This window comes from Monodelphis domestica, chromosome 6 (genome assembly GCF_027887165.1).
Source record: "Monodelphis domestica isolate mMonDom1 chromosome 6, mMonDom1.pri, whole genome shotgun sequence".
In the NCBI taxonomy this organism is placed as follows: Eukaryota; Metazoa; Chordata; class Mammalia; order Didelphimorphia; family Didelphidae; genus Monodelphis; species Monodelphis domestica.
In genome coordinates, this window is record NC_077232.1 from 216,062,244 (window position 1) to 216,089,489 (window position 27,246).

Below are 27,246 nucleotides of genomic sequence, written 5' to 3' on the forward strand. Positions count from 1 at the left end.
CCTCATTGTCCCATGGGTCAGGGAAAGGGAAAGGAGGAGTTTTGTGCTCCTCTACAAGTCATCAAGTTCTCTTTTCCTTGTCCTTTAAGTATTAACTTTTGCTCTTTTGCTAGAGTTAACCATTTGGATTCTTTACTTCTTCCTATCCAGAGCACCTGAAAGATAAATTAGAAGAATACATGGCCCGGTTTTCCAAAGTTAGAATTGTTCGAACCAAGAAACGAGAAGGACTCATCCGAACCCGACTCTTGGGTGCATCTATGGCAAAAGGAGAAGTCTTAACCTTCCTGGATTCTCACTGTGAGGTCAATGTGAACTGGCTGCCTCCTTTGCTCAGTAAGTACCTCATTTGCTAACTGAAATTCCTAGAAAGTGATATATAAATGTAACATATTTATATATATATATATATACATATATATTAACATGTATATATAACATATTTATAGATATATATTTATGTATGTATAACATATTTATATAGTATATATAACATATTATATACACATATAACATATAAAATTATATATAACAAGTGCTTACTATATACCTGGCACTGTGCTAGGCTCTGGAAATAGTGAAAAACAAAAGTTAAGTAGCCCCTACCCTCAAGCTGTAGGGAAGGCACACTGTGTACAAGGGTATGTAATAGTTCTCTCATGACCCAAGTCCATGTTCTCATCCACTTTCTGGTGATGTGAGCGTCCTATGGGATTGTACTTACTTTGCAGATATTGTAGGTTGGGAAGCCCTTTTGGAAAGACTTGTTTGGGAGAAGGAAGAGACTTAAAATGTTAACTCACACCAGTGCTGGGAGAATAAATGTTTAGCTAGAAAAACCGAGAAAGGGAACAATCATCTCTCCAGATGGCACCTTTTACAGTTGGTCTCCCTAGCCTAGCCTCAGGTTGGAAAACCATTCCCTTGCTGTGACAGATTTCTCCCATATCTTCTCACTCTATAGCTGTGCTCAGCAGACAGTCAGTATAAAAAAAGCTCACTTATAAACAAGAACTCATTTGTAATCAATTTGAGAAGGATCTCAGTGGCCATATAACCAACCAAGGTGAGCAAACTCTATTAGATGGGCTATTGTCATAGCTTTTTTCTGAGATGGATCCTGACATGCCTCCACCTTACATCATACTCTGAAGCCTCATTATGTCATGGATGGAAACTTGGGCACCACAGAGCTATAAGAATGGAGCACCTATTGTGGCGGATTCTACCAAATCCCAAGGCTTTGAATATGCATATGGCAACAAACTGTATGTTGATGATCTAAGAACCAACTTCTCTAAAGCTCCAAGAAGTTCTTCATCAAAATGCCTTCCAGGTGATCAGTTTTGCTATCAGAATCTTCCTCAAAGACTGGCTCCTAAGCAAAGGAGTCACAATCTCTATCAGTTCTATACCAACAGAAAAACAGATAATATACTGAAATAGAAGACCCTTTTTCAGTTCTGTAATCATTTCAACATGACCATGACAACATTGTTTCTCTCTATCTAGTGATCTTTTATAGACTTGAAAAATAGTCATATTTGTATTATTGTCTTACTGTGGCTAAGAAGTGATAAGCAGTAAATCTTGAGACTGTATCATTGGATTCTCCCTAGCAAGGTCCACCAACCAGAAAAAGATTCTCAATGCAGAAACAGAAGAGAGTTTAGAGGGTGCCCAGTCCAACTCCTTATTTAATAGAAGAGGAAACTGAGACCTGGGAACTTTTTAAATGATTTACCCAATATGCAAGTGGCAGAGATGGGATATGAATCCCACTTAAGAATAGATACAATAAGACTTCTTTTTTCAATTAAATTTTCTGCCTACATTTTAATTTCTAAGAAATCAAATATATAGATTTAATGGGAAATAAAAATTCAAGTATAGTCCCAAGGTGTTATATGAACCATGGTGATTTGCATCTTCTCCTGTTTCCTTACATTAAATGATATGCCAAGATGTTGACAGAAAATACTAGCTTTAAGGGGCAGTTGGGTAGCACCATGAATAGAGCACTAGATCTGGAGTCAAAAGGTCCTGGGTTCAAATATGGCCTCAGACACTAGAGATGTGACTCTGAATAAGTCATTTAACCCTAATTTCCTAGCCCTCTCCACCACTCTTCCATCTTAGAACTGATTCTAAGACAAAAGTTAAGGGTTTAAAAATGGGAGAGAAAGAGAAGAAAGAAGAGAGAGAGAGAGAGAGAGAGAGAATGAACGAATGAACACTGGCTTTGATTCCAAATTCTTTACAAAGCTTTCAAGCACAGGCTTTATGATAGATTATATCTTTGCCATCTGAGGACAAGTCTATCTAAATTTAGAAAAAAAATTATCATCAGATGTCTGATCATCAGATAATGATATGTTGAGATTATGACCCCAACTCATGGAAACCATAGAAGAATTTAAATCACCATACTGAAGGAAGTCCCCATAACTCACAAATCTTTGAAGTTACCAAGGCAATGTTTACATAGCACCTTTCTTAAAGCCCCTTTTTTAAAAATGTAGTTTTATGCAATATGTCTGATTCTCCCAGTATGCTTAACCAAAATATGGGGTGGGGATATTCTCCATCAAAGCTTTAATTAGCAAAAACTAATTGCAAGTGATTAAAACAAAGAAGGAGCTTCTTCAGAGCCCTGTTCTAGTTTATTGTATCTTTTTTAAAAATGAAGTGAGAGCCATGAGTCCAGCAAAGGCCAAGAAATACACTGTAAACCTGAAAACATTTTTTCAAAAAAGTTCTTAGTGTGCCGATATTGTACTCCTGCCTATTCTCCCAGATTCCACTAAATCAGCTTTTGTTGTAAATATATCCTTGGCCTTGGAGTGAACGCCAATAACAGCTGCCTTCACAATGGGTAGTTCAGAGAGGATGATTTGCTATTGAGTCAGGTGCTGGATTCCAGCTAGAACCAGCAAAGCTCCATTAGTCAAAGGTGGGGAAGGAATCAATGTCACTGGTGTAGGATTTAATATGGGAAACAATACAGCCATCCCTTCCAGCATCCCCAATACCATACCCATCAGACTGCCTGGCCATCCTAATCAAGAGAGGAATGCCTCCAAGCGTGTTGCCAAGAATCCTTTAAGATTTTAATTAAAAGTACTTTGTACAAGGAAATAGCAATTTAGAGTTTCATCAGCAATGGTCACTGTCTCTCAAAATGAACCTGAGCTCCAGAGTAAGGTGTGCTGACACCTGAATACTCAATAAGGGTAGGAAAATGCCTGATGTATTCGCTAACCCCAGCAACACCCCCAAATGTCAGTAACGACGTCTCTGGAAGTCCCTTAGATGGCTCACTATGAACCTAACCTCCAAAACAAAGCTGGCTCCTTTCTTGATTAGAGTATTTTATTTCCTCCTGGGACTGGTCAAGATAAGGAGTGATTCCAGCTTAGGCTCATCATCTTTTTCTTTTTTCTTTATCAGTGTCTCAATATGTCATTCAAAATAAGGAAATAAGAGATGCCAATTCATGCCTTGATTCATTTTACACCTTGGGATTGTACCTGAATTTGCATTCCTCATTAATAGTCTATATATTTTGGCTAATGAAGAAATTTTGGGCATGTCTCTGTATGTACAATGGGCATTGTATTTCTTGACTTCTTAACAGGTAAAGGAGGAGAATGGAAAGAGGGGGGAAAGTGTGGAACTAAAAATAAACTGTGAATTTTAAGAGTCTATATGTTTTATTTCCCAGAAACTGAAGTATGGGCACAAGTTTTAGATGAAAAAATTAGATATACTGGGTTCACCCCAAATCTGGCCTACCTGGATCAGAGTTACCAGGGAACTCTCTAATTCTCTTTTCCCCTTCCTCTCCTCTGGACTCCTGATTGGTCAAGTTCTTGTAAATCTCACCCAGATCTGCATTTGATTAAAGTAAATAATTAAAATCATAAAGCTAAAAACTCCTGCAGAGGTAAAAGAGGAAGCCTATTTCACTCTAAGATGGAGAGGTTCCTCCTTTAGGACTACATGTAGAAGAAATATGTTTCAGGTGAAGACTAAAATACATTATGAGATTTACCTGTGACTGTCGCAAAGGAAAAATGCTGCTCATGGAGAAGTGTCAGTGCATGCTTCAGCACTCCACTCCTAGCCATCCAGTGGCTCTTCTCTCTCACTACCTGTGAATAGGGATAAGAAAAATAAATAAATAAATGGACTTCCCAAAACCATCTACTCCAATCCTTTCGCTTTTCAGGAAAAAAATACTGAGGCCCAAGGATTTTAAGTCACTTGCCTAAGGTCACAAGTGGTTAGTGGAAGGTGTGAGTTGAAATCAGATCTTTTGATTTTAAAGGTTTAGAGAGTGAAGTAAAAAGATCTCTGGGCTGGAGTCAGTAAAACTTGAGTTCGAATATGATTTCAGATAATTTCTAACTATGTGATCTTGGGCAAGTCACTTTACCTCCTTATTACTCAATTTTCTTATCTGTAAAATGGGATAATAACAATAATAATGCCACCTCCTTCTCAGGCTTGTTGTTAAGCTCAAATGAGATATTTTAAAAGTGCCTACCCATTACCTAGCACATATTAGTTACTTTCCTTCCTCCCTTCCTTACTTACTTCCCTTTTTTCTTTTCTCCCTCCCTCTATCACTCCCTCTTTCCCTTCTCTCCTTCCTTTCTTTCTCCCTCTTTTTCTCCTTTCCTCCCTTCTTTACTTTCTCCCTCCCTCCTTCCTTCCTTCATTTTATCTCCTGTCATTCTTTTCCTCTTTCCTTTCCCTCATTGCTTCTTTCCCCTCTCCCTCATTCCTTTCTTCCTTCCTTCCTCCCTTTTTTCCTCCTTTCATCTTCTCTCATTCCTTTCCCTCATTCATTATTTCCTCTTTCTCTCCCTCCTTCCTTCCTTTCTTCCAAGCCAACATTCTTCCCTTTGTGTTATAATCACTTGGCACATAAAAGAGAACACTGTTTTTGGATGGTGATGTGGAAAGAGCATAAAAAAACATGGGGCTTCAAGACCAGACTGGTACAGAACAGTTTGGGGTTCTAATCCAGTCTCTGCTGCCTAGTAATTATATGATCTTGAACTTCTCTGGACCTACTTCCTCATCTGTACAATGAGGAGGATCAATCTATCCCGCCTCCATAGTTCCAATTTCTAAAAGCAAAACTATTGACAACTTGAGGCATCACCTGTGTGAGCTTGGACTAGGAAGCAATATTGTACTAAAGTAATAAGCACTCTGACTTTGGAGTCAGAAGCCCTGTGTTCAAATGATGCCTTCATGACTTTGGACAAGTTGTTTATTCTACCTGATCCTCAATTATTTCATCTATGAAATGATAGTACTGGTCTAGATATTACCCCTGAGGTCCTTCCCATCTCTAAAGCTGATTTATCTGACTAAAATAGATAACCTCTGAAAAAACCTCATTTCCTTCATCTGTAAAAAGTGTATTGCACTATATAGTCTCTAAGATTCCTTTCACTTCTAGACCTGGGAGCCCACTCCATGCTCTGGAGACATCAGAGGCAAAGCAGCATGGAGTTAATGATTTAGAAAGCTAGCTGTTGCCCTATAAGCTGAGAAAATTCTTATAGGAAAAAGCAGGGATTTCCTCAGGGAGGCAAGTTCATTGGTGACATAAGTAATATTTATTCCAGATGTTTTTGAGAGGACCTTTGTGATTTTATTGATGTAGGTACCTAAACCCTACTAAAAGAAATGGCTCCTCTGTCATGGACTCCAAGCATTACCTGGCGGACTAAGACCTTTAGTGACTAAAGCAGGACCCCAAAGCTAGTATGTTTTAAAGGCAGAACCTGAATCCAAATCTTGCTAACTTTAAAACCAACTTTCTATATACTAGGAGGTATATTGGAGATCCATAGATGTCTGAGTGGTCTAATTAGGAAGGCAAAAAATACAGGTGGGGTATAAGTAGATGAAAATATGAATCCCATTCATAAAAGAGTCACAAAGATAAGCAAAATCTGTGAGGAAATATGAAATGAATTGGATTTATTCTTCTTTTGAATGTTTAAATAATAATTCTAAATGGTAGTGTGGTCTATATACATGTAATGGCAATCAGCTGTTTTCCCTCTAGGGAGATCTTTGAAGATTCATTCATAAAGTTCATTTGTTTGGACAATTTAAAAGTAGTCTTGTCCAAACATCAAGGGAAAGGGTTAGAAAGTAGATTTGTGGGAAGTTCCATTCATCTTTTTATGCCATTTTGGTGGCGTGGTTCACATTATAAAATAAAATTCATTTCACTAAAAAAAAAAGAAAGAAAAAAGGAAAAGAAGGAAATATAAATCCCAAATTTTGGAAGCAAAGAGAATTGATTCTATGCAGTCATTAACGAATACAATGTGTTTATAGAAAGTAGATAAACTTTTAATTCCCTTAGAAACTCCAATCCATTCAGCTATTTTTCTTTTCTTCCTCACATGAAGAAAAAATTACTTCAGTGTAAACAAAGAATATGGAAATGATAGATGTGTACTAAACTTCAATATTATTCATCTTTCCATTGGTGAAGACATTTAAAAATAGTTTATAATACATGCCTAATCCAAAGGATTGCCAAGAGCAAGAAGAAACTGATGTTGGCACTTAGAATCTCTCTCTGTCAGGTAGAATTAGCAACTAATTACAAATACAAGTTGAAAACACATTCTTGAGAAAGGAAAAACACTTATGATGTATAAGCCCTAATTCTTCCTGTTTTCTATTACTTTTCCCCCATGAGGGTTTTTTTCACCTAAAGTATGCTATATTCGCCTATTAAGGCATATTGTTACCACCATCACAAGCACAGCAGAGAAATGACAAATGGATTGTCTATAGGTAAACCTTTAGCCCATAGTAAAACCAAGCACAGAACTTACTGCTACCAGTTCTTGCCCCAAATGCCTTGCATCGTTTAAATATGGTAAAAAGAAAGTAAAAGATGTATCCTTTGAGGATGTCGTTTTTTCTTACTACTAAATAGTGTTATATCAAAGACCAAGGGCAAAGATCACCTGGCATTAGCTATGTCAGGCCTTTTGGCTGAGAATTTAATGTCTAAACTGTCAGCATGAGAAAAGAATCTTACCTGCAGCTCCACTCAGAGCCAAAGCTAAATAACTTTGAAGTTAAATATTTACATCTCAAGACCTCCAGAATGGGGTCCACTATTTCCTCCGCAGTTCCTGACTGTATGGTTTAAGAAATCCAAGCTCTGTTTTTAGGCTGTGCATGTCTGGTGCATGCTAAAATGACAGATTGGGGACAGAGCAGAGCACAACAGTGACAGAGAGAGCCGAATGGACTTTTACAGGAAAGGAAAATAGAGCCACTCTAATTGTCTCTAATCACTGTCCCATCATGTTAAGACCACTTTCAGATGGAGAGTTTTTGCAATTTTTAGGAGCAGAGTGATTTCAAAGCTGAGGGGCCCAAAGTTGAGCATCAGTGAGAATTTATAAGCTCCTCTTTACCAAAATATGATCGATGACCTGACCTGCTGTATCTTTCCCTCTTTGTGTGTGTGTGTGTGTTTTCATTTTTCAGACCAAATTGCCCTAAATCGCAAAACCATTGTGTGCCCCATGATCGATGTCATTGACCACAATCACTTTGGGTATGAAGCCCAGGCAGGGGATGCCATGAGAGGAGCCTTCGACTGGGAAATGTACTACAAAAGAATCCCCATCCCTCCGGAGCTCCAGAGGGCAGATCCCAGCGACCCTTTTGAGTGAGTAACAGCTGAGGGAAATGCCAAGGGATCAAGGGTGGGCACAGGGTAACTCACTTTAGTTATACCAAGCTAGAGGCTACTCCCAAGAACTATTACTTCTAATTATGAGTAATAAAGCAGGTGGCAACAAATTGCCCAAGAATGGAGAAAAGTCAGGGCCACCTGTTGTGGAATAATACAAGCTGGACCAAATGTTTGTCATTTCCCTATCTCAGAATTTGCAGAGAGTTAGGGAAAGGGTGTTTATGTGTGGAAAAGAAAGAAAGAGAAGAGCCTAAGTAAAGGGGGGAAATGAAGAAGGAAAGGAGTTGTATGCTACTAAAGGTATTCCCTTTATTTTTCCCTTAAGAATTCTCTGAACTATCTTCTTATTTCTTTACTGGGAATAGATGCATCCATCTCAGAGGCTTCATTCTGTTAGTAAGTGCCCTAGTTATGATGGATGGCATCACTCCTCTGTATGTGTTACTGTAATTTAAACACAGAAGTATCAAACCAAAACAGTATCAAGCTGACTAGTAAATAATCTTTGATAAGCCTATTCTGGATCCCAACATTGTATAGATCAGATAATTTACAGTAATGACCTGCCAACTCCTTGAAAAGCCCATCTATTTTTGCTTCTCGCCCCTCTCCCTTGTCGTGGAGATTTATGCTCATCAGCAGAAGGGAGTGAGGAGACATGGCTTAGTCTGGCAAACTTTGCTGAAAGCCAGCCCAGAGATTTGCCCGGAGATACCTGCCAACTACTGCTAGTCCTTCATCCTGCTCTTTCCATTTAAAACCTCTGTAATGGTATGGCTCACACACACACACATACACACACACACACACACACACACACACAGAGGAAAATTTGAAATCCCTGCATTCGTGACTTCACATTCTCCTCTGAGTGAGTTTAAATCACGATTTGCATCCTGTTTTTAAGAGTGTGGCAGTGTTTAAAAATATTCAGTGGCAAGTTTGCATTCCCCAGCACTGCCACATTAAATGAAAGCCAGCATTTGATAAATATCAACATACTTTTGCCCTCCATTCCACTCTATTTCTAGCCATCAGGGACCTTTTTTTTTGATGGACCCTTAGGAATACAACATGAAGATGGGTTTCAAAGGAGATTAATGTAATGGAGTAAAGGAAAGGATATTTCTTTTGAGGATTGGAGCATACTGATTAGTGATCCAGAACTTGAGAGCATGAACCTTTCCAGACTTCAAATTCTCAACCAATTAGTTTGTGTAGAGAAACAAAGTCCTTTCGTTATGCTCCCAACTGTTCTGGTAAAGATCCAAGTACACAGAGACATTCTAGAGAAACAGATTCTATATTTATTTTACATCTGAGAGAAGAACCCACCAAGAATTTGTAGTACATCCCGCAGGCATCTGTGCTACCCAAGAGGGCTGCTTATCTTGGAAAAACAGTCAGGCTTATCAGAAGCCCAAGATAGGACTGGGAATCTAGGAGACACCATGCTGAGAACAGAGAGGAAGATAGAGGAGAGAGGACAGCTGATGCCTGATATGGTGTATGGGCTGCTATATACCCACTCTATGTGTATCATGTGTGATTATTTTATTTCCAGAGACATGATTTGACTCCTGGTAAAACACTTTTAAAATATATATTATAGGAAGCTGAGTCATGATGGAGTTTCATTGTATTACCACTGGGAGAGGGCGCATCCTCTGCTAAGGTCAGAAAAAAATGCCACCACGGGAACCTCCAATAGAGAAAATTGAAAAAAAAATACAATTCTGCAGGCCTTGCGATGACAGTCAGAATTGTTGTCAAGTAGCCTTATGCTATGGCTGTGACAGTATTAGGCACCTTGCTGAACCCAGTAGCCACGCAAGTTGATAAGCTTCAGAATTAAATTACCACTTGTTTCTGTCAGCCACTTAGGTGGTTGCTATACTGTCAGAATTGTATTCTCCTATTGCTGCTCATGTTCCTGCTTGAGACCCCCCCTTTTTACTCTCAGAGATGTGGGCACTTCAGGGTTTTGTAATAAATGCAGCTTCAAGTAGGTGTCTGCTTTGATCTTGAAATACTGCACTGGGCTACCCAATCGTCAAGGAATGGTTATCAGAGCGGTGTCCAAGCAATCCTATTATATCCAAAGCCACCATCTTACTCATACAGAGCCTGGCTTTAGGCTAAAATTTGCTCTTCCAGAGCCTCAGAATATGTGTGTCCAGGTGCCCCCTTTCTCTTCTTTGCCCCAGTTATCTTTCTCCCCTTTCTCTCTTCTAAAGTTGGTGAATCATTTGAATTCAGGAATTCTGAGTTCCAGTGGGCTAACTAAGCCTATCGTGTATGTGAAATAATGTGGCATCATACAGTGAACCCTTCTGGAAAGCAGGACCACTAGGCTGCCTAAGGAGGGATGAATGGCTCTAGTTGGTAGCAGAACCAGTCCAAGGTCCCATGCCAATTCTAACTGTGACCAGACCTTTGGGTGGCTTCTGCACTTCAAGTCTAGATACAATCAGGAGACACAGTTTTAACAGAAACCAATTCCTCTTTCTCTCTTCTCTGTCCTCTCACCTGGCTCTTCCTTCTCTCCTCCAATTTTCCTTCCTCTTGCCCCACTTTCTCCCCTTGACTCCCTTATTGTTCATGTTTTAAGATGCTTTAAGTATAAGTTTCATATTGATGAACAGAGATCTGGAGCAGGGGAAAGAGGGATTGGAAACAGTCATTTGTCACAATTATATATTCTTCCCACTCCATATATATAAAGAACATCTTTATGCTTTGTAGGGAAAAATTCCTCTGTAAGAATTGAGCTTAGTTTATTTGTTCAGTCAAACCAGTCAGTACTTGCTTGAACCTTTAGACTGTGGATTCACTGCCCCCTGGAGCATAAAGTATAATGGAAAGATTGTTGGATCTCTGGACATAAGAAGGGTTCAAATACTGACTATGCCATTTCATCCCTATGTGATTTTAGGTAAATCACTTTACTGGTCTGTGGGCATCATTTTCCTCATATGTATAAAAGGAAATTGCAGGCAGGAGAAGCAAGTATTTGTTATGTACTGGGGCACTATAGAAGAATTTACAAGTATTATCTCATTTGGTCCTTACAATACCCCTGGTAGGAAGAGACTATTATTATCCCCATTTTACAGTGGAGGAAACTGGGGAAGACAGAGGTTAAGTGACTTGCCCAGGATAACACAGCTAGTAAGAACCTGAAGCCAGATTTTAACTCAGGTCTTCCTCCCCTCAGAACTAACACTCTATCCACTCTGCCATCCAGCTGTCTCTGAATGGCATCCAGTTGGGCTGGAAGACTTCTAAAGCTTTTTTTGGTACCCCCTAACTCAAAATCTATGATCTTATAAAATAAAATTTGGACTCCTTAATCTAGCATGGATGAGAATAGCCTATATTAATATAGTGATTCAAGATCTGCAAAGAACTTTATAAGTAATATCTTTGTTCTGATAACCCTGTAAGAAATGGGTGCTATTATTATCTCCTTTTTTACAGGTGAGGAAACTGAGACTCAAAAAGGTCAACTGTCACAAAGCTAGTTAGTTTCTGAGATGGCATTCAAAAGACTGTTTTTCTGATTCCTAAGTCTAAAACTCTAACTACCATACAATACTGCCTCCATCAACCTTCAAGGCTATCTCTAACCAGATCTCCATTTCTCTTTTCAAAGTTATATTCAGTATCTTCCTATAGGAACTCTCCATTTCCAAACAAGTTGACCTATTCATTATCCCCTAAATATGTGTGTTCCCTATTATTCTTTCACTCATACCATTCCCCCAGTTAGAAATGCCTATTGTACAAAGCTCTCCTAATTTAAGTACTGCCTTTCACTGAAGGCTCAACCCATTTCTCCTTTTCCAGGAAGTATTTTCCAAATAAATTGATACTTCTACTGGACATGCTTAGAAGAGATTGTCTGTACCATTCACTTGGCATTTCCCACATCCTACCAACTAGGTGGTACAATGAATAGAGTGCTGGGCTTGGCATTAGGAAGATTTATTATCACGAATTGAAATCTGACTCTCAGATACTCCTTAGATCTATGACCCTGGGCAAGTCACTTGACCCTGCTTGCATCAGATTCCTCATCTATAAAATAAGCTGGAGAAGGAAATGGCAAATCAACCCAATATCTTAGACTCATAAAGAGTAAGGCATGACTTAAAAAAATAAATAATTCAACAACCTGCCACTTGCTAATAGTCTTCCCATCTTCCTACATACATGTCCTCTCTTTCAAACTAGGTATTCATATAAATTATATGAGTATAGGGTCCATGTCTTGGATCATTTTTACCCTTAGACCCTTCCATAAATTCTGGCAGTGCTTGCAGTCAGCCATACACACAGAAAACTACTTAAAGAACATTTACTTCTAATCACCATATTCAACAGACATTGAAGGGCTTAATACATCAAGCATTTTCAAAACATTGAGGAATTCAAGAAAAGCAAAATGGTTCCTACCCTATCCTGAAGGAGGTTACCTTGTCTACTGAGGACACAATAGGTACACATATAAGCAAAAGATAAGGGCTGGACATATGGTTTCACTGGGAAAAAGGAACTCCCTGGTGAAGAAACTCCTTCCAATTCATGTTGGCATCTTCTCCATAACTTGGAGTTTTAGAGTTGAGCATGGTAGAGCATTCTTGCAATCCTTGGAATTCTGAGCTGCAGTGGGCTATGCCAATCACGTGTCTGGAGTACTCTGCACCTCCTCTGGAATGCAAGACCACTAGGCTGTCTAAGGAGGGATGAACCAGCCCTAATCAAAAGCAGAACAGTTCTATGTTCCCATGCCAATTGTAAGTGTGAGTGGACCTTTGAGTAGCTTCTGCACTTCAAATCTGAATGCCATAGAGAGACACAGTCTTAAAGAAAATCAAGTCATACTTTTAAAGTTCCTTAGGGTGTTGAGTAAAATGAGGTTGTTGGATTAAATGCTCTCTAACGTCACTTTCAACATTATAATTTTGTTGGTACAGTAAATTTTTTTGAGTCTGATTTGCTTAGACCTGGCATAATTTAGGTCATTTTGAAAACTGTTCAAGAATCTCAGAGTTGGAAGGGTCCTCAAAGTCCATCTAGTCCAAGATGTACCTAACCAGAAATCACCACTTTTCTATCCCTAACAAAGAGCAGCTCACTCTTTATTAATCTCAAGAGAACTCACACAGGAGAGAAACCATATAATATGAAATGAATGTGGGAAATGCTTCAAGCAAAGATACATTGGGGAACATCAGAAATTCATAGTAGAGAGAAACTATGTAAATAAAATCAATGCCAAAATACCTTCAGCAAGAATGGACAGCCTAGTGAGAATCAGAGAATTCATCATAAATATAAATCCTATAAATGTAGCAAATGTATGAAAGCCTTTAGCCAAAAGAGATGTACTAAGCATCAGCCACTTTGTATGAGAGAGAGACAGAGACAGACACAGAGCGAGACACAGAGAGAGAGACAGAGACAGAGACAGAGAGACACAGAGAGAGACAGAGACAGGGAGAGAGAGACACAGAGAGAGACAGAGACAGAGAGAGAGACAGAGAGAGACACAGAGAGAGACAGACAGAGACAGACAGAGACAGAGACAGAGAGAGAGAGAGAGACAGAGACAGAGACAGAAAGAGAGAGGAGGGAGAGAGGGAGAGAGAGAGATGAGGGAGGGGGGAAGCAGAGGGAGAGAGGGAGAGAGACAGAGAGTGTTTTTAGGTGAAATAAACAACTTGGTCAACTTAAGCAATTTCATGTGGAGAAAGCCCACAAATGGAAAATCCAAGCACATAGAAAATCTTTGCTGATGGCTCATCCCTTACTCAGCAACAGATAATTCAGAGAGAGAAATCAATATAATTAATATGTAAAGTCTTTAGTCAGAGGGGACATGATAATAAACATCAGAAAATTCATAGAGGTAAAAGACCTTAAAAATTCACATGGAGAAACCCTGTAAATATAATTAATGTGGGAAAGTCTTCAGCAACAATTCAGTATTTCTTCAGAGTATTCATGCTGAAAAGAGACTTTATAATTAATTAATATAGTTAAGAAAGAATGGAGTTATAACTCGGGCAGAAAGTCAGTATAATGTGGTGAAAAGAGGACTAACTCTGGAATCTGAGGACCTACATTCATATCCTACTCCTGATAAGTATTTACTATGTAATCTTAGGCAAGTCACTGCCCAACCCATACCTCAATTTCTTCATCTATACAATCATGAAGTTGAAGCAAATGGACTCGGAGGTCTCTTCCAGATCTAGACCCATGATGGTATGATTGTTATCTGACATTAAAGAATTTGTCATTATTTGGCATTAAAGAATTGGGAGAGAGTTCAGGTAGTTGTTATGAATAGGGAAAAGTCTTTGACTAAAGGAACTAGCTTAGTGGACAGAATAGTTCATGTTTACCTAACAGCTAGCCTTTAGATAATGCTACTTTACATATGTTTCCTTCTTTGTTCCTCACAACAACTGTGACTTGCCCAGAATTATAAAACCATGAAATATAAGAGGTAGAATTTAAACTCAGATCTTCCTGACTCCATGTCTAGCACTAAGCTATCTAGAAGCCCAAGAGAATTCATATAGAAAAGAAACCCAAATAATGTAATGAATTTAGAGATACCTTCAGCTAATAGGAACACCTTAGTGATCATCAAATAATTAATGTTGGAATTCGAAAGTGGGAAGACCTGTGGGTAGAATTATCATCTTAACATCAGAAAAAATTTAGTGGAAAGAAAACCTTTGAAATATAATGAACATAAGGAAAGACTTCATTCAAATTGAGTGATTTAGATAGATGAATTAATGCTGGTAAGAGACCTTGTAAATGTAACTCATTTGCAAAGGGCTTCAACCAGAGTTCACATCTTCCTTAACATCAAAGAAAAATTTAATACACTAGATGTAAACCTCACAAATGAAATTTGCTTTGATGTTCCTGCTAGGGGGCCTTCAGTTCTAAATCCAGGTAGTAAGATACCACAAATGGCTGACCCAAAAGACACAAATAATATAAAAGAGCAGGCTTTCTTAGTTCATTAGGTAGAGCTATTGGATTCAGAGAAAAGACACATTCACAGTCATGGTATTAGTTCTGGCTCTAGAGTACTGAGCTCTCTCTTTCCTCCATGGTGCCAGCACTCACAATCCTCACAATTATGGCTGATAAGATGTTCATGGTGTTGTAGAACCGTTATGTCTGAAGAGACAGGAATCTACACTGGCAGGAGCTTTTTAGACCATCAGTAAAATGCTAGGGACAAAGTCATCAGTACATTTTTCTTTTATTATATGCAACAAATTTCCCTCTTCTAAAAGCCTCTAGAATAAATAACAAATTTTTATAATTGATATTTCAAAACCATCATAGTTTGGCTCCAGACTCCCTTTCTAGATTGTTTATAAATTCTTCCTCTCATGTTCTACATCTCAACAAAACTTTTTGAGGTTTCTCAATCCTATTTGATGTTTCTCAATCACAGCATTACACCTGTCTTTACATAAACTGCCCCCATTCCTGGAACATACTCCTCCTCACCTTTGTCTCTACACAACTCCTCAGTTTTCTTTAAAGTTCTATTTAAATCCACCTTCTACAAGAAGTCTTAATTTATTCCCACCAGTCATTGGTCCCTCCATTTAAATTTCTCGTATTTACATACTTTATGCAGGTGAGTAAAACATAAAGTAGTTATTACTCTTTAGTAGGAACTACACTAAATGCTGGTGAAGAAAATATGAGCAGGTAACAAGACAATCCCTACCCTCCAGGAGTACATTTTAATAGAAGAAGCTAACTCATAATAGGATTTAAAAAAAAAAAAGGATAGTAGGCAAACAGAAAAGAATGGAGTAATAAGGCAGGTGAGAAGATGGAGGTGGAATCTGGAGAGAATCAAAGGGGAAGTGATGTGAAACATAGCTGGGGTAACTCTCAAAATGCAGGTGGCAGGTGGATAGAGTCACCAATGAACCAGATCAGAAGTCTCCCATTTAATTTTTTACATATGTATGTATATATATACTTATATTATACTTATATATATATACACTTACATATATACATGCTATATGCTCATGCTCAATAGAGTAAAATTTCTTAAAGAATAGAGATTTTATCTTTATCTATGTTTCTTCAAAGCCTAGGATAATACCGAGTACTTAATAAATATTTATTGATAATAATTGGTTGGTCAACCATATTTTTGTATATGAAGATGATTCTTCCTTAGAAGATAAAATAAAGACAAAAGTTTAATACTTTTTCATTCTCCCCATTCTCAATTGTCAACATTTTATCCTAAGGCAATGAGGATGGCATTTTGGGCTTAGGCTTAGGAAAACAGGTTTGAGTGCTCTCTCAGACACTTAAATTCTTTGACCATTGGCAAATCATTTAATTTGTCTCAATTTCTTCAATTAAGTGGGAATGATAATGGTACCTTATAATTTTTACCTACCACAGTTGTGAAAATTAAGTGAGATGTGTATTAAAGTATTTTTAATCTTTAAATATATGAAATTGGGGTATTATTATTATCCACCTTGAAAAGCAATTCTGTCTTTCTCTGACCTTTCTTTTGTCCCAAACAAAACCAAAAAAATTATTTTTCATACTTAGCATCTATCATCAGCTTCTATTCATCCTGACCTTTAGCTCTCCTGACACTATTACATTCATCCTTTATTTTTCACTCTTCCATCTATCTCCCTTACATGGCTATATTGGTTTTTCAAAAATCTAAATTGGAGAATCTACCATAATAGATCTTTATCAATAGGTCCATATAAGTACATCAATCAGTCATCTCCATTGGGGGTTTTTTGGACCATTTTCCCCTTTCTTTCTCACTGGAATAACTTGTGTTGCAATCAAAATTCTGTTATTGATTTTGATATCTTATTCCCCTTAGAATAGATTCCCATGAATAATCCTGAACCATAGGGTGCTACTCATCCTTCCTCTGAACCTTTGAAATCTGAATTCCCGACATCTAGGGTACAAATCTAGGGTAAGCCCAGCTTTCCTCTCCTTTATCATGAATTCTAATATGGAGTCATTACTTCCTCCCAAAGGTCTCATCGGTTCTATTTCAGCTGCTCATTAGTCATAATCTGATACAGAGCAGAACTGATGTTCTCTCATCATGTCTTCCACCTGTCAAAGAAAGAAATTATCATTAAGGCAAGTTAAGAATCTGTCAGTTTCTCTGCTTTTCACAAAGAACAAGAGTTCTGGCAAATGTCAGGATAGTCAAAGAAGTCTTATAGTCAACCATACTGGGTTTATGATCTGCTTCCTAAACACTTAATCTATTTTCTGTGAGGTATTCAATAGTATGGCCTCACATCAGTATTACATCTGGTTCTCCTTATTTAATTCCCTCATTGGCTTTCTCATATTTTCTTCTTTCAGACCATGGATTTGCTCACCATAGTGTGCCCCTTAAAACCTTGAGGGCATAGTGCTAGATTTGGAGTCAAGGAGATAAAGGTTCAAATCCTGCCTCTGAAACATACTAGATCAGTTACCATGGGAAAACCATTTTATCTCTCTGAGGCTCAGTTCCTTTATCTATAAAATGAGGATAATCATAGCTATATTACTTATAAAAGGTTTATTGTAAGACCTAAGTGAAATGATATGTTGAAAACATTAAAACACTATAAAAATCATTATTACTAATAAAATGCTATTTGATTTTTCTTTCACAGACATGGTAGAGTCCTGACTCCTGTCCCACCAAATCTCAGTGATGTCAATGAGTTTGTTTTATTTTGATATCACTAATTTATCTTGTTTATTCATACTTAGTTTATTCATCTTATTTATACATTATAAATTTGAGCATAGACCTCTGGAGTCATGGTTTATATTTCTGACTTACTTCTTGGATCATTTCTCCTGTGAATTACTAGTTTTTGATACTCTTCCTCCAGTTTTATAGCTGCTCCTCTCTATGTAATTTAGTAAGAAAATATATGTAGGCAACATTTCGCCCTCTCCTTTAAATTTCATTTTAAATTCTACTCACTCATGAGACTGCAGATAAATACATTTTAACAACTGTCCATCAAGTGGATTCCAGGAGAATATATTAATTAATTAATTAAAGTCTTCCAACTATTGGATTAACAAATGCACTCTGGAGTTCAATTCCATAATAAAATGAGGAAAAGAATGGTAGGAAAAAAGGAAGGAAGGAAGGAAGGAAGGAAGGAAGGAAGGAAGGAAGAAAGGAAGGAAGGAAGGAAGGAAGGAAGGAAGGAAGGAAGGAAGGAAGGAAGGAAGGAAGGAAGGAAGGAAGGAAGGAAGGAAGGAAGGAAGGAAGGAAGGAAGGAAGGAAGGAAGGAAGGAAGGAAGGAAGGAAGGAAGGAAGGAAGGAAGGAAGGAAGGAAGGAAGGAAAGAAAGAAAGAAAGAAAGAAAGAAAGAAAGAAAGAAAGAAAGAAAGAAAGAAAGAAAGAAAGAAAGAAAGAAAGAAAGAAAGAAAGAAAGAAAGAAAGAAAGAAAGAAAGAAAGAAAGAAAGAAAGAAAGAAAGAAAGAAAGAAAGAAAGAAAGAAAGAAAGAAAGAAAGAAAGAAAGAAAGAAAGAAAACTTCCTGATGACTCAATAAATCCAAGGACCAGAATCTGGATCTAAAAGTAAGAGAAAAAAGGTTCTTTTCTCTGTGTTTTGTATTGTTTCCTTTTCTTTTGTGGGGGTGGGAATAGCTGCTATTGTAATCACACATGAAGGATTGACAGCTTCACACCCTCCAAGACCACTAAAAATGCCCACAAACCTCCCAAACATTAAGAGTAGGAAGAAGGTCTTGTTTCTCAAAGAAAAAGCCAATCAATACTTGGCAAAGAAAGCAAAGAAGAATGGAACACACTGGGCCAAGAACTGAAATACAAGAGGTGCATAAAGGGTTGTGAGGTTTGTTTGGGCCTATATAAATAGATTATAGAAACATAAAGGAAGAGCTAGGAGGGACCTCAGAGGTCATGTAAACAAACCACACTTACTTTACAAATGAAAAAACTGAGGCACAGAAATGTTAAAGTATCACAGTCACACTGATAATAGTGAATTCTGATTCCAAAAACTTAGATCTTTATTTTTGTCACAAAGTTACTATGATATTTTTCAGCTCTTTGTTGTATGTCTGTTCTGTTCTGCTGGTCTACTTTTCTATTTCATAACCAGTACTAGATAGTTTTATCATTTCTGCTTTAAAAGAGGCTAAAACAACTGGCACTGCTAAAACTTTTACATTTTTCATCAATTCCTTTGATATTTGTATCAAATGGAAAAACAATTGTCTTATTATTTTTCCTAGTTCAAAGAAAATTTTTTGGTAATTTTATTGGAATGGCATTGAATAAGTAGATTAGTTTACATAGGTTTATCATTTTAATTATACTGGATCTGTCCACTCATGAACAATTAATACATAAGACATTGTTTTATACATACATATATATTTTTGTCAATTGATGGTTTATCCCTGGGGGGGGAGGGAGGTTAGAGGGAATATAATTAACTGGATATTTTAATGTAAAGAGCAAATTAATTAATTTACATTTTTAAATTAAGAAATTGAGGCCCAGAAAAATAAAGGAACTTGTTCCACAAATACACATTAGTGGTTGAGATAGAAGGCAAACCCAAGACTATTCAGAAGCCTTCTTATTAATAGGAATATTATCAACCAGTCTTGCTCCTCTCCTTCCTTCCTTCCATTCCTTCCCTTTTGGAGGGTAGGCTAATTAATGTTGTTCTTTCTTCTTGAGGGGCAAGAAAAATGTCCCCAAGGTTTTATTATCTTCAGTGGCTGAGACTGAAACTGGACTTTCCTTGGCACAGCTTCATGAAGCCATAAAAGATCCATTGACATGATGCTGAGGTCCTTCAGGTTTGGCTGAGGTTATAAGACATCATGCTTCCAATATGGAGACCATGCCTGCCCCAAGTGTAATGGTACAATATCCTCCTGAATATCATTTCTATCATATAGTGAAGCAAACCTCCTTTTGGTTAACTGTTCAATGACTTCATTTCATTCCAACACCAAACCCAACCTAACAGGGGGAAGAGCCTGTGCAGGTCCACCCATTATACTCTTCAAGCTTCCTTCTCATCTCCTGCTTATGGAATAGGCATTCTTTAGAATATCAGGGAAATTGGGTGCAAGGAAGTTAACTAAGACCAAAGTAGCAAAGCAGTTTGCTAGAGGGCTGGACCTAGAATCAGTATACAACTGACCTCAGATACTTACCACCTGTATGACACTTTACAAGTCACTTAACCTTCCTCTGACTCAATTTCAGAATCTGTAAAATAGAGGTAAAAATAGCATCTTCTTCCCACTGTTATTATGAAGATAAAATGAACTAATATTTATTAAATGCTCTATAAATGCTATTACTGTTGATAATAACTGAGCATAATAATTAACTCTAATAAAGAATATTTCTCAAAAGCACTCCACTAAGGAAATTTCATCAAACAAGAAAGCAATCTGTCCATTATCAGTCTATTCCATGAATTCTTGCCCTCAGTCCCCAAAGCTACTAGATGTCATCCTTGACAACCACTGGATTATTTTAAAAGTAAGGTTGTACAGAAGTAGGGTTTTTTTTAATCACACAGAGTATTTGGGCCATTGGATTCCATAAAATTGCTTTGTGCAGAAGGAACATAATTCAGAGGAAGATAAATGAGTGGATTTCATTTTACTTTTTTAGAATGAAAAAGAAAAAACGGCAAGAAAAGATCAGTTATTTGTTGCCTGCAGTTAACCACCAGACTTTGTCAATAACTTATTGATTGAAATGACATGACATTCAAAATTATAAAATACCATTTGAACAAATCCCAATAAGGGACAGTAGAGCTTTACTATACATTTGGAAGTCAAAATACTTTCTTTTAAGTAAAATGTATTTCCATGGATCTCACTAAGTTTCTTTTCATCCTATATTGGCCTCCTGTGTTTAAGAAAAATCAAAATGCATTGAAACCATCGCCATCTTGCCGTTCTTTCTTTCTCATTCTAAAAAAGTAAAACGAAATCCACTCATTTATCTTCCTCTGAATTGTTCCTTCTGCACAAAGTAATTTTATGGAATCCAATGGTCCAAATACTCTGTGTGATTAAAAAAAAATTATGGTAATGTTGGAAAGGCACATAGAGAATCTGGTTTTGAATCCCATCTCCTCCCATTTAATACAAGAGATACCTTAGATAAGTCAGCTAACCCCTTTGAGATTGATTTTAATCACCTCTTAAATGAGAAGGTTGGAGGCCATGACTTCTGAGATGATGCCCAGTTCTAAGTCTGTAATCTCGTTATTATTCTTTTCATAGTTGAATGCTTCCCATGTTTACTCCTAAAGGTCAACTTAAATTTGATTAATTCTCACCTGTCTAAGGTTAATTGTGAAGCTGCCTGAAGCATATACTAGGAAGGTTATTAACCCAGCATTTATTTAGTATCCCCTTTATAGAAAGCACCCCAGATGGCCCTACTAGATCTAGAATTACATTCTCATGGGAAAACTCAGATTCTATAATAGTGATTGTCCATTAAATCATATTTAAATAGAAACATTTTAGAACACTAGAAATATGGGGGACTCGATCTGTGATTCTTTGATATAGGGAATCACTTCCAGTTGAGAAATTCTCACTCCTCACTTAGGGCTATTTTATTCCTCTGCAACAGAGATTCTTAGAGAGTTGCCTGTTATGTGTTTGGCATTCTGATCAATACTCTTTACCACTGACGTTAGCAATTTTTTCAAGCTATACAAAGAGTTGCCTTATTTATATTCCCATTGACATTCCAGAGTTAAGAAGACAAGAACACATTATCTAGAAGTGAAAAAGACCTTACAAGTCATTCAGTCCAACACTCCCATTTTACAGAGGGAAAAACTGAGGCTGAAAGGTTAAGTGACTTGCCAAAAATACACAAGTGGCAGAGTCTAGATTCAAACTCAGATCCTATGACTCCAAGTTCAATACTCTTCCCACTGCATTTCACTCTCTCCCTATGTCTAGGTCCTTTTCTTTACTTTCCCCCGAATATTCCTTTTCTTACTATTTTAATTTTCCCCACACATCCATCCCTTCAACTATAGAATAATATGGTGAATCAGGGTATGTATAAGAGGAACAGAGCATTTGCTATATCTCTCAGATATGCTTCCCTATATACTACAGAAGTCTCCATATATCTATGTGTTTTAGGGAGTCTTCCTTCCACAATTCATATTGGCTCCTCCTGCCCCCATCTCATCTCCTTTGTTTATACAAATTAGTGATGGACCTAGGTAATCTCTGAGGTCTTTTCCAGACCAACATTCTTTGAGTTTGTTATTTCTCAATGGTCAGAATAAATGTTTTATCATTTATTTTGAAAAACTAAGAAGTGAACATGGAATAAAATTAGTAAATTGAGGGGCCACCCCAACAATTTCTAATTTCAGCTAGAGTCACTCGGAATGTTTAGAGATATATGAGGTAAGCTATTTCCACTAAGGTCTTCCTCTGATATGTCAGGATGGATGGAATAGAATGATCCAAAAATCTATGAGACTATGCCAACAGAATGTAAACTCTGATTAGTCCTACTACTATACAATGGCTTAAGATGGGACCCAGAAAAAAGATTTGGATCTATTGTCTAAGGAGCAGTTTATCAGGTAGATTGGTCAATCATTTTATGTTTTGGTCTGGTTTGATTTTTCTTGGTTAAACAATTTCATCCTAAAGCATAGAGATGCTTCCTGTGTCAGTAGATTAAATACTTATCCACACGAAATTACAGATCCTTGGGGTATGAATGGATCTGAAGATATAACTTTTTTATTCACATGATCTACTCTATTTAGAAAAATGTCAAATCAGTTAAATGTTCAGGTGATTGATGGAGATCAGTGGCTCCTTCCGAGGAGCAATTTACATGCTCTTCATTCACTTCTTTTCCTTTTATTTCAAAAATGTGACACACATCTCACTCAGTGATAGGCTGATAGCTTTCTTCTCTTTTATTCTTCTTTATCATTAATATGCTTTTGCTTTTGGACTAGAACAGAAGTTCTTAATTTTAGTTCCATGAACTTTTATTTAATGCCTATTGTATTTCAATCTAGTTAGTTTATTTTGTAGAACCATGCATTTTATTTTATGCATTTAAAGTGATATTCTATAGAAAACTCTTTTTTCTCTTGGAATGGTCACTGTTCTTGACTATACATACTTGTAATTTTTTTGTTTTTTACATTTTTATTATTTTAATTTTTTATTTTAATTTTTAAATTTTGTTCATTTTTGTTTTTTATTTTATTTTATTTGTTCATTCTCAGTGGGGCAAAGGGAAGAATGGATAAAAGGCAAATTTATTGAAAAAAATAAAATTTAATTTGAAAAGAATATTCTGGGGAGCCAATAGGTAGCTCTCTGGATTGAGAACTAGACCTAGAAATGAGAGATCTTGGGTTCAAATCTGACCTCAAATATTTCATAGCTTTGTGATCCTAGGCAAGTCACTGAACTCCCATTGACTAACCCTTACCATTCTTCTGGCTTGAAACCAATACTTGGTATTGACTGTAAAATGGAAAGGAAAAGGTAATGAAAAAACAATATTCTTATAAAGGGTCTTTGGCTATCAAAGATTGCCAAAGGGGTCCATGACAAAAAATAAAGTTGAAGATTCCATGACTTAAGCTATGAGTCATATAGATCTACTGAAAGATTATGTTGAAAAAGTTTACATTCAAAAATATGATTATATATTTGTGAATATATAAATCACTATATATATAAATATATATAACATAAAATACTATAGAGAGAGAGAATATACTATAAAGCAGTATATCTTGAAGAAAATTGTTACTTCTTTTACTGAGACATATTGTAGTAAATCAATTCAACCATACAAGCAACCCAAGAATACCCAAGTCATACTAGAGTATGTTTGCCTTCTAATTTTACTAAATATCAAAGTAGGATTAGCAGGGAGATAAGCTTGAGGTATGAAGTCTGTAAATAGTGTCTACATATTTTTAACATTTATTCATGAAATATTAAAAGACTTTATCATGAAAATTTGAAGTAGGGTTCAGGTGAATGACACTCAGAAACATTAGAATAGGTCTAATTTTTATTGCTTATCATAGCCAAATACAGTATCAAAGGGTATGGAAAGATTGACAGTGATGTGGCCAGGGATGGAGTCTCATGCAGTTTCTCCTACCCCTACCATACAAAACCCACAGGAAAAGAAAACATGCCCAGGGACACACCAAAATTTTGTTGCTGCTGAATGACCACCAGAACTGCCAGAACCCTCTACATGTCAGAGCCCATTTGTCCAGCTGAATGTCATCTAGCCCTAGTTATGCCTATGGTTTTGGTATATTCTTCTTCTCCAGTTAATACTCAAAACCCTCCATAGCCTGACTATGACCTATAATCCATTGCTGCACAAACCTTATTTTTTCCTCCCCAAATGTCTAATTTGCCAGGGAATAAGCATTCAACCTCATTTCTCATTGCTCCACATCTCCCAACTCCTTTTATAACTTCAAATATTTTTTTGGTGCATGCTGTGTACCAGGTTTCAAAAGAGCATCCATCTCTTTGTGGGGAGCTAGTTTAGAGTACTTATTTTATCACTTTAGTCAAGGATCAGTATCAAAAGTAGAAAGCAGCACTCTAGTTCTTTGCCATCTAACTGGAGCACTTGGCTATAATTCATATTTCTCATGCAGTCACACAATTAGTCTGACCCCAGGGCTTATCTTAGAATTCCAACCTAGTAGGTAATAAGTCCTTAATCCTATTTATTTTCCTCTTTATAACTGAGGGTCACTGGGACACACAAGGAGGTGAATGGCACCTAGGGAGCCATTAATGAGGACAGAAACAGAAACCAGATCTTCTTACTCCCCATCCTTTGGTCTAATCCTTGGACTCCACCTGAGCTGATAGGCCAATAGTGGTTGGTTTTAACTTGGTTCCTAATGAAGGGAAATGCCCACAATGCCTGTCTCCATTCTTTTTCTAATAGGGTAAAGTCAATACCTGTCAGTGTCATAGAGATATTTACCAACAGTAAAAAGGAAAGAATGTTTGGGGTGTGGGAAAGACTTTCAACCCCCTTAATGACATCATGTCCTATTCAAGGTGAAACAGAGACAAATCCAAAATTTAAGAAAAATGACTCTCAGAAAAATGTTTCTTAAAATGAAAATCTCCCTGAGTTGTTTCTGCACCCCCACTTTTTTTAAAACAGTCCAGGATGATACTATGAAAGAAAATCACATAATTATGGTTAGGCATTGAAGTCAGAGCCCTCAGGCAAAGTTGTAAAGTACCTGAAGGCTAGCTCTGGTGTCCTTCCATCAGCTCCCTGTGCATATCTTTCTCAAGATCCCCTCCCCCTGTTTCAACATTCTCTTCATTTCCAGGCACTCAGTTCTCTTCTGCTGCCTTAGCCTCCTGTGAGGGAAGAAAGAGATGAAATCCACTATTTCACACAAAGGTATTAGTGGCCAAAGGCGCTAACCCACTTCAGAATAAGCTTTGAGAACCCTTCTGTCCTAACTCTTGAACTCAGCTAGGTGCTTCCAATTACCTGGCTCCCATCCATAGGACTTAGGCTAGCCACACAAGGATGGTTTTCTGCCTGGAGAAGTGTCATATTAAATCTCTAGTCCTAAGGCCAGTAACTGACTGAAGGGATTCTAAAAGGAGAGATGAGGAGATGGGACATTCCAGGGACAGAAGAAGGCAAGAGCAGCCCCATGAACTCATAAAGTAGAGGGGGGAAAAGGGGTTCTAGGAATTAGACCAATTTGCCTTGAAGGCAGAGAATCCACAGGTAACAAGGTGAGAAAGGATGATTGGAACCAGACTGTGAAGAGACTTAAAAGTCAGGCTGAAGAAGTTTTATTTGATCATACATAACAAGAAACCACCAAAGATTTTTTAAAGAACTTTTGTTTTTTGCTTATTTCTTTTTGAGAGTTTTTTTTTGCCAGGGTTATTTGGAAGGATTGAGGAGTTTGTTTGGGGTGTTATTTTGGGTGTTACCTTGTCAGGGATGGGGTTTTGAGTAGGGAAAGACTCAGTTATATAAATTTTGGCAGTTTTGTAAAAATTTAATGGGAAAGGAGAGAAAGGGCTCCTTCACCCTTACACTAAAGTAAATTCCTTGGTTCATATTTGCATAACACATTAGTATTTACAAAGTACTTTATGTATATTATCCCATGGAATCCTCACCTAAATGCTTTGAGGTAAATGCTATTATCATCATGGGTTAGGGATATCATCATCCTCCTCATTTTTCTAAGTGTAAGATAGGAAGAGAGATTGTCCGACCCCATCCCCTCTCTCCCTCCATCCTCCTTATTCCCTTGAGTTCCTACATTGCATAAGGCAGGTAGGTGGCACAGCAGATGGAGTCTGGCAAAAACACCTAAATTCAAATCCTGCCCCAGAAACTAACTGAGTAACCTGAAAAGATCAATTAATGTCTGTCAGCCTCAGTTTCTCTATTCCAGCTCCGTGTTCTTCCCATTCTTAGATATACTCCTTGAAAATATTGCCTACACTCTCAACATTCAAATATGTTTACTTTTTTCAGTCCTTATCCCTCTCAACTTCTCTAACACATCTGACACTAAGTTTTGTAGCATTATTCTCTCTTGGTTTGCTTCCTACCTGCCTGCCTACCTGTCTGTCTCTCTATCTCTCTGTCTCTGTCTCTGTCTCTGTCTCTCTTTCTCTATATCTCTCTGTCTCTGTATCTATCTCTGTCTTCTCTCTGTGTCTCTGTCTCTGTCTCTCCTCCTCTCTGTCTGTCTGTCTGTGTCTGTCTGTCTGTCTCTGTGTCTCTGTCTCTGTCTCTATCTCTCTGTCTCTCTCTGTCTCTGTCTCTCTCTCTGTGTCTCTGTCTCTGTCTCTCCTCCTCTCTCTGCCTCTCTCTGTCTCTGTGTCTCTGTCTCTGTCTCTCTGTCTCTGTCTGTCTGTCTCTCTCTATCTATCTATCTATCTATCTCTAAGTTAAATATCACCTCACCTGTAGGCTGATGACTAATTAGTCTACATATCCTGAAACCCAAAGTGTCTGATGCTATTACCCTATTTTCCCAATAAGGAAATTTAGATTCAGGCTAAATGATTTATCAAGAGTGTTTGTTATACAGTTATCAAATACTTGAGATGGGATTTGAACCTAAGTCTTCTTGAGTTTATCCACCACATCATATTGCCTTTTTTTAGATATAGGGAGGTTTGTGGTGTCAAAGGAATAGTGCTATGGTACTCCTAACAAATGGCCTCAGTCTTGCCAGTAAAGAAAAAGGAATAAGGGTAGAACTGGGAATTTTAGGAAAGAAGATTTTTAATACCTACAATGAAAAGTAGGGAATCAAAAAAGATAAAAGTGTTACCATACAATGTATCCCAGTTGA

At 37.4% G+C, this 27,246-nt stretch overlaps 1 protein-coding gene across 2 annotated transcripts in view; it reads left to right on the forward strand.

Annotated features, from left to right (window-relative positions):
- GALNTL6 (polypeptide N-acetylgalactosaminyltransferase like 6) overlaps nucleotides 1-27,246 on the forward strand; it is a 1,644,699-nt gene that overhangs the window by 1,386,531 nt on the left and 230,922 nt on the right. For both annotated transcript variants that reach the window (XM_056802912.1, XM_007496117.3), the window contains 2 exons: nucleotides 151-336; nucleotides 7,546-7,729. In XM_056802912.1, the coding sequence (XP_056658890.1) occupies nucleotides 151-336; nucleotides 7,546-7,729 (370 nt within the window). The remainder of the gene's footprint in view (nucleotides 1-150; nucleotides 337-7,545; nucleotides 7,730-27,246) is intronic.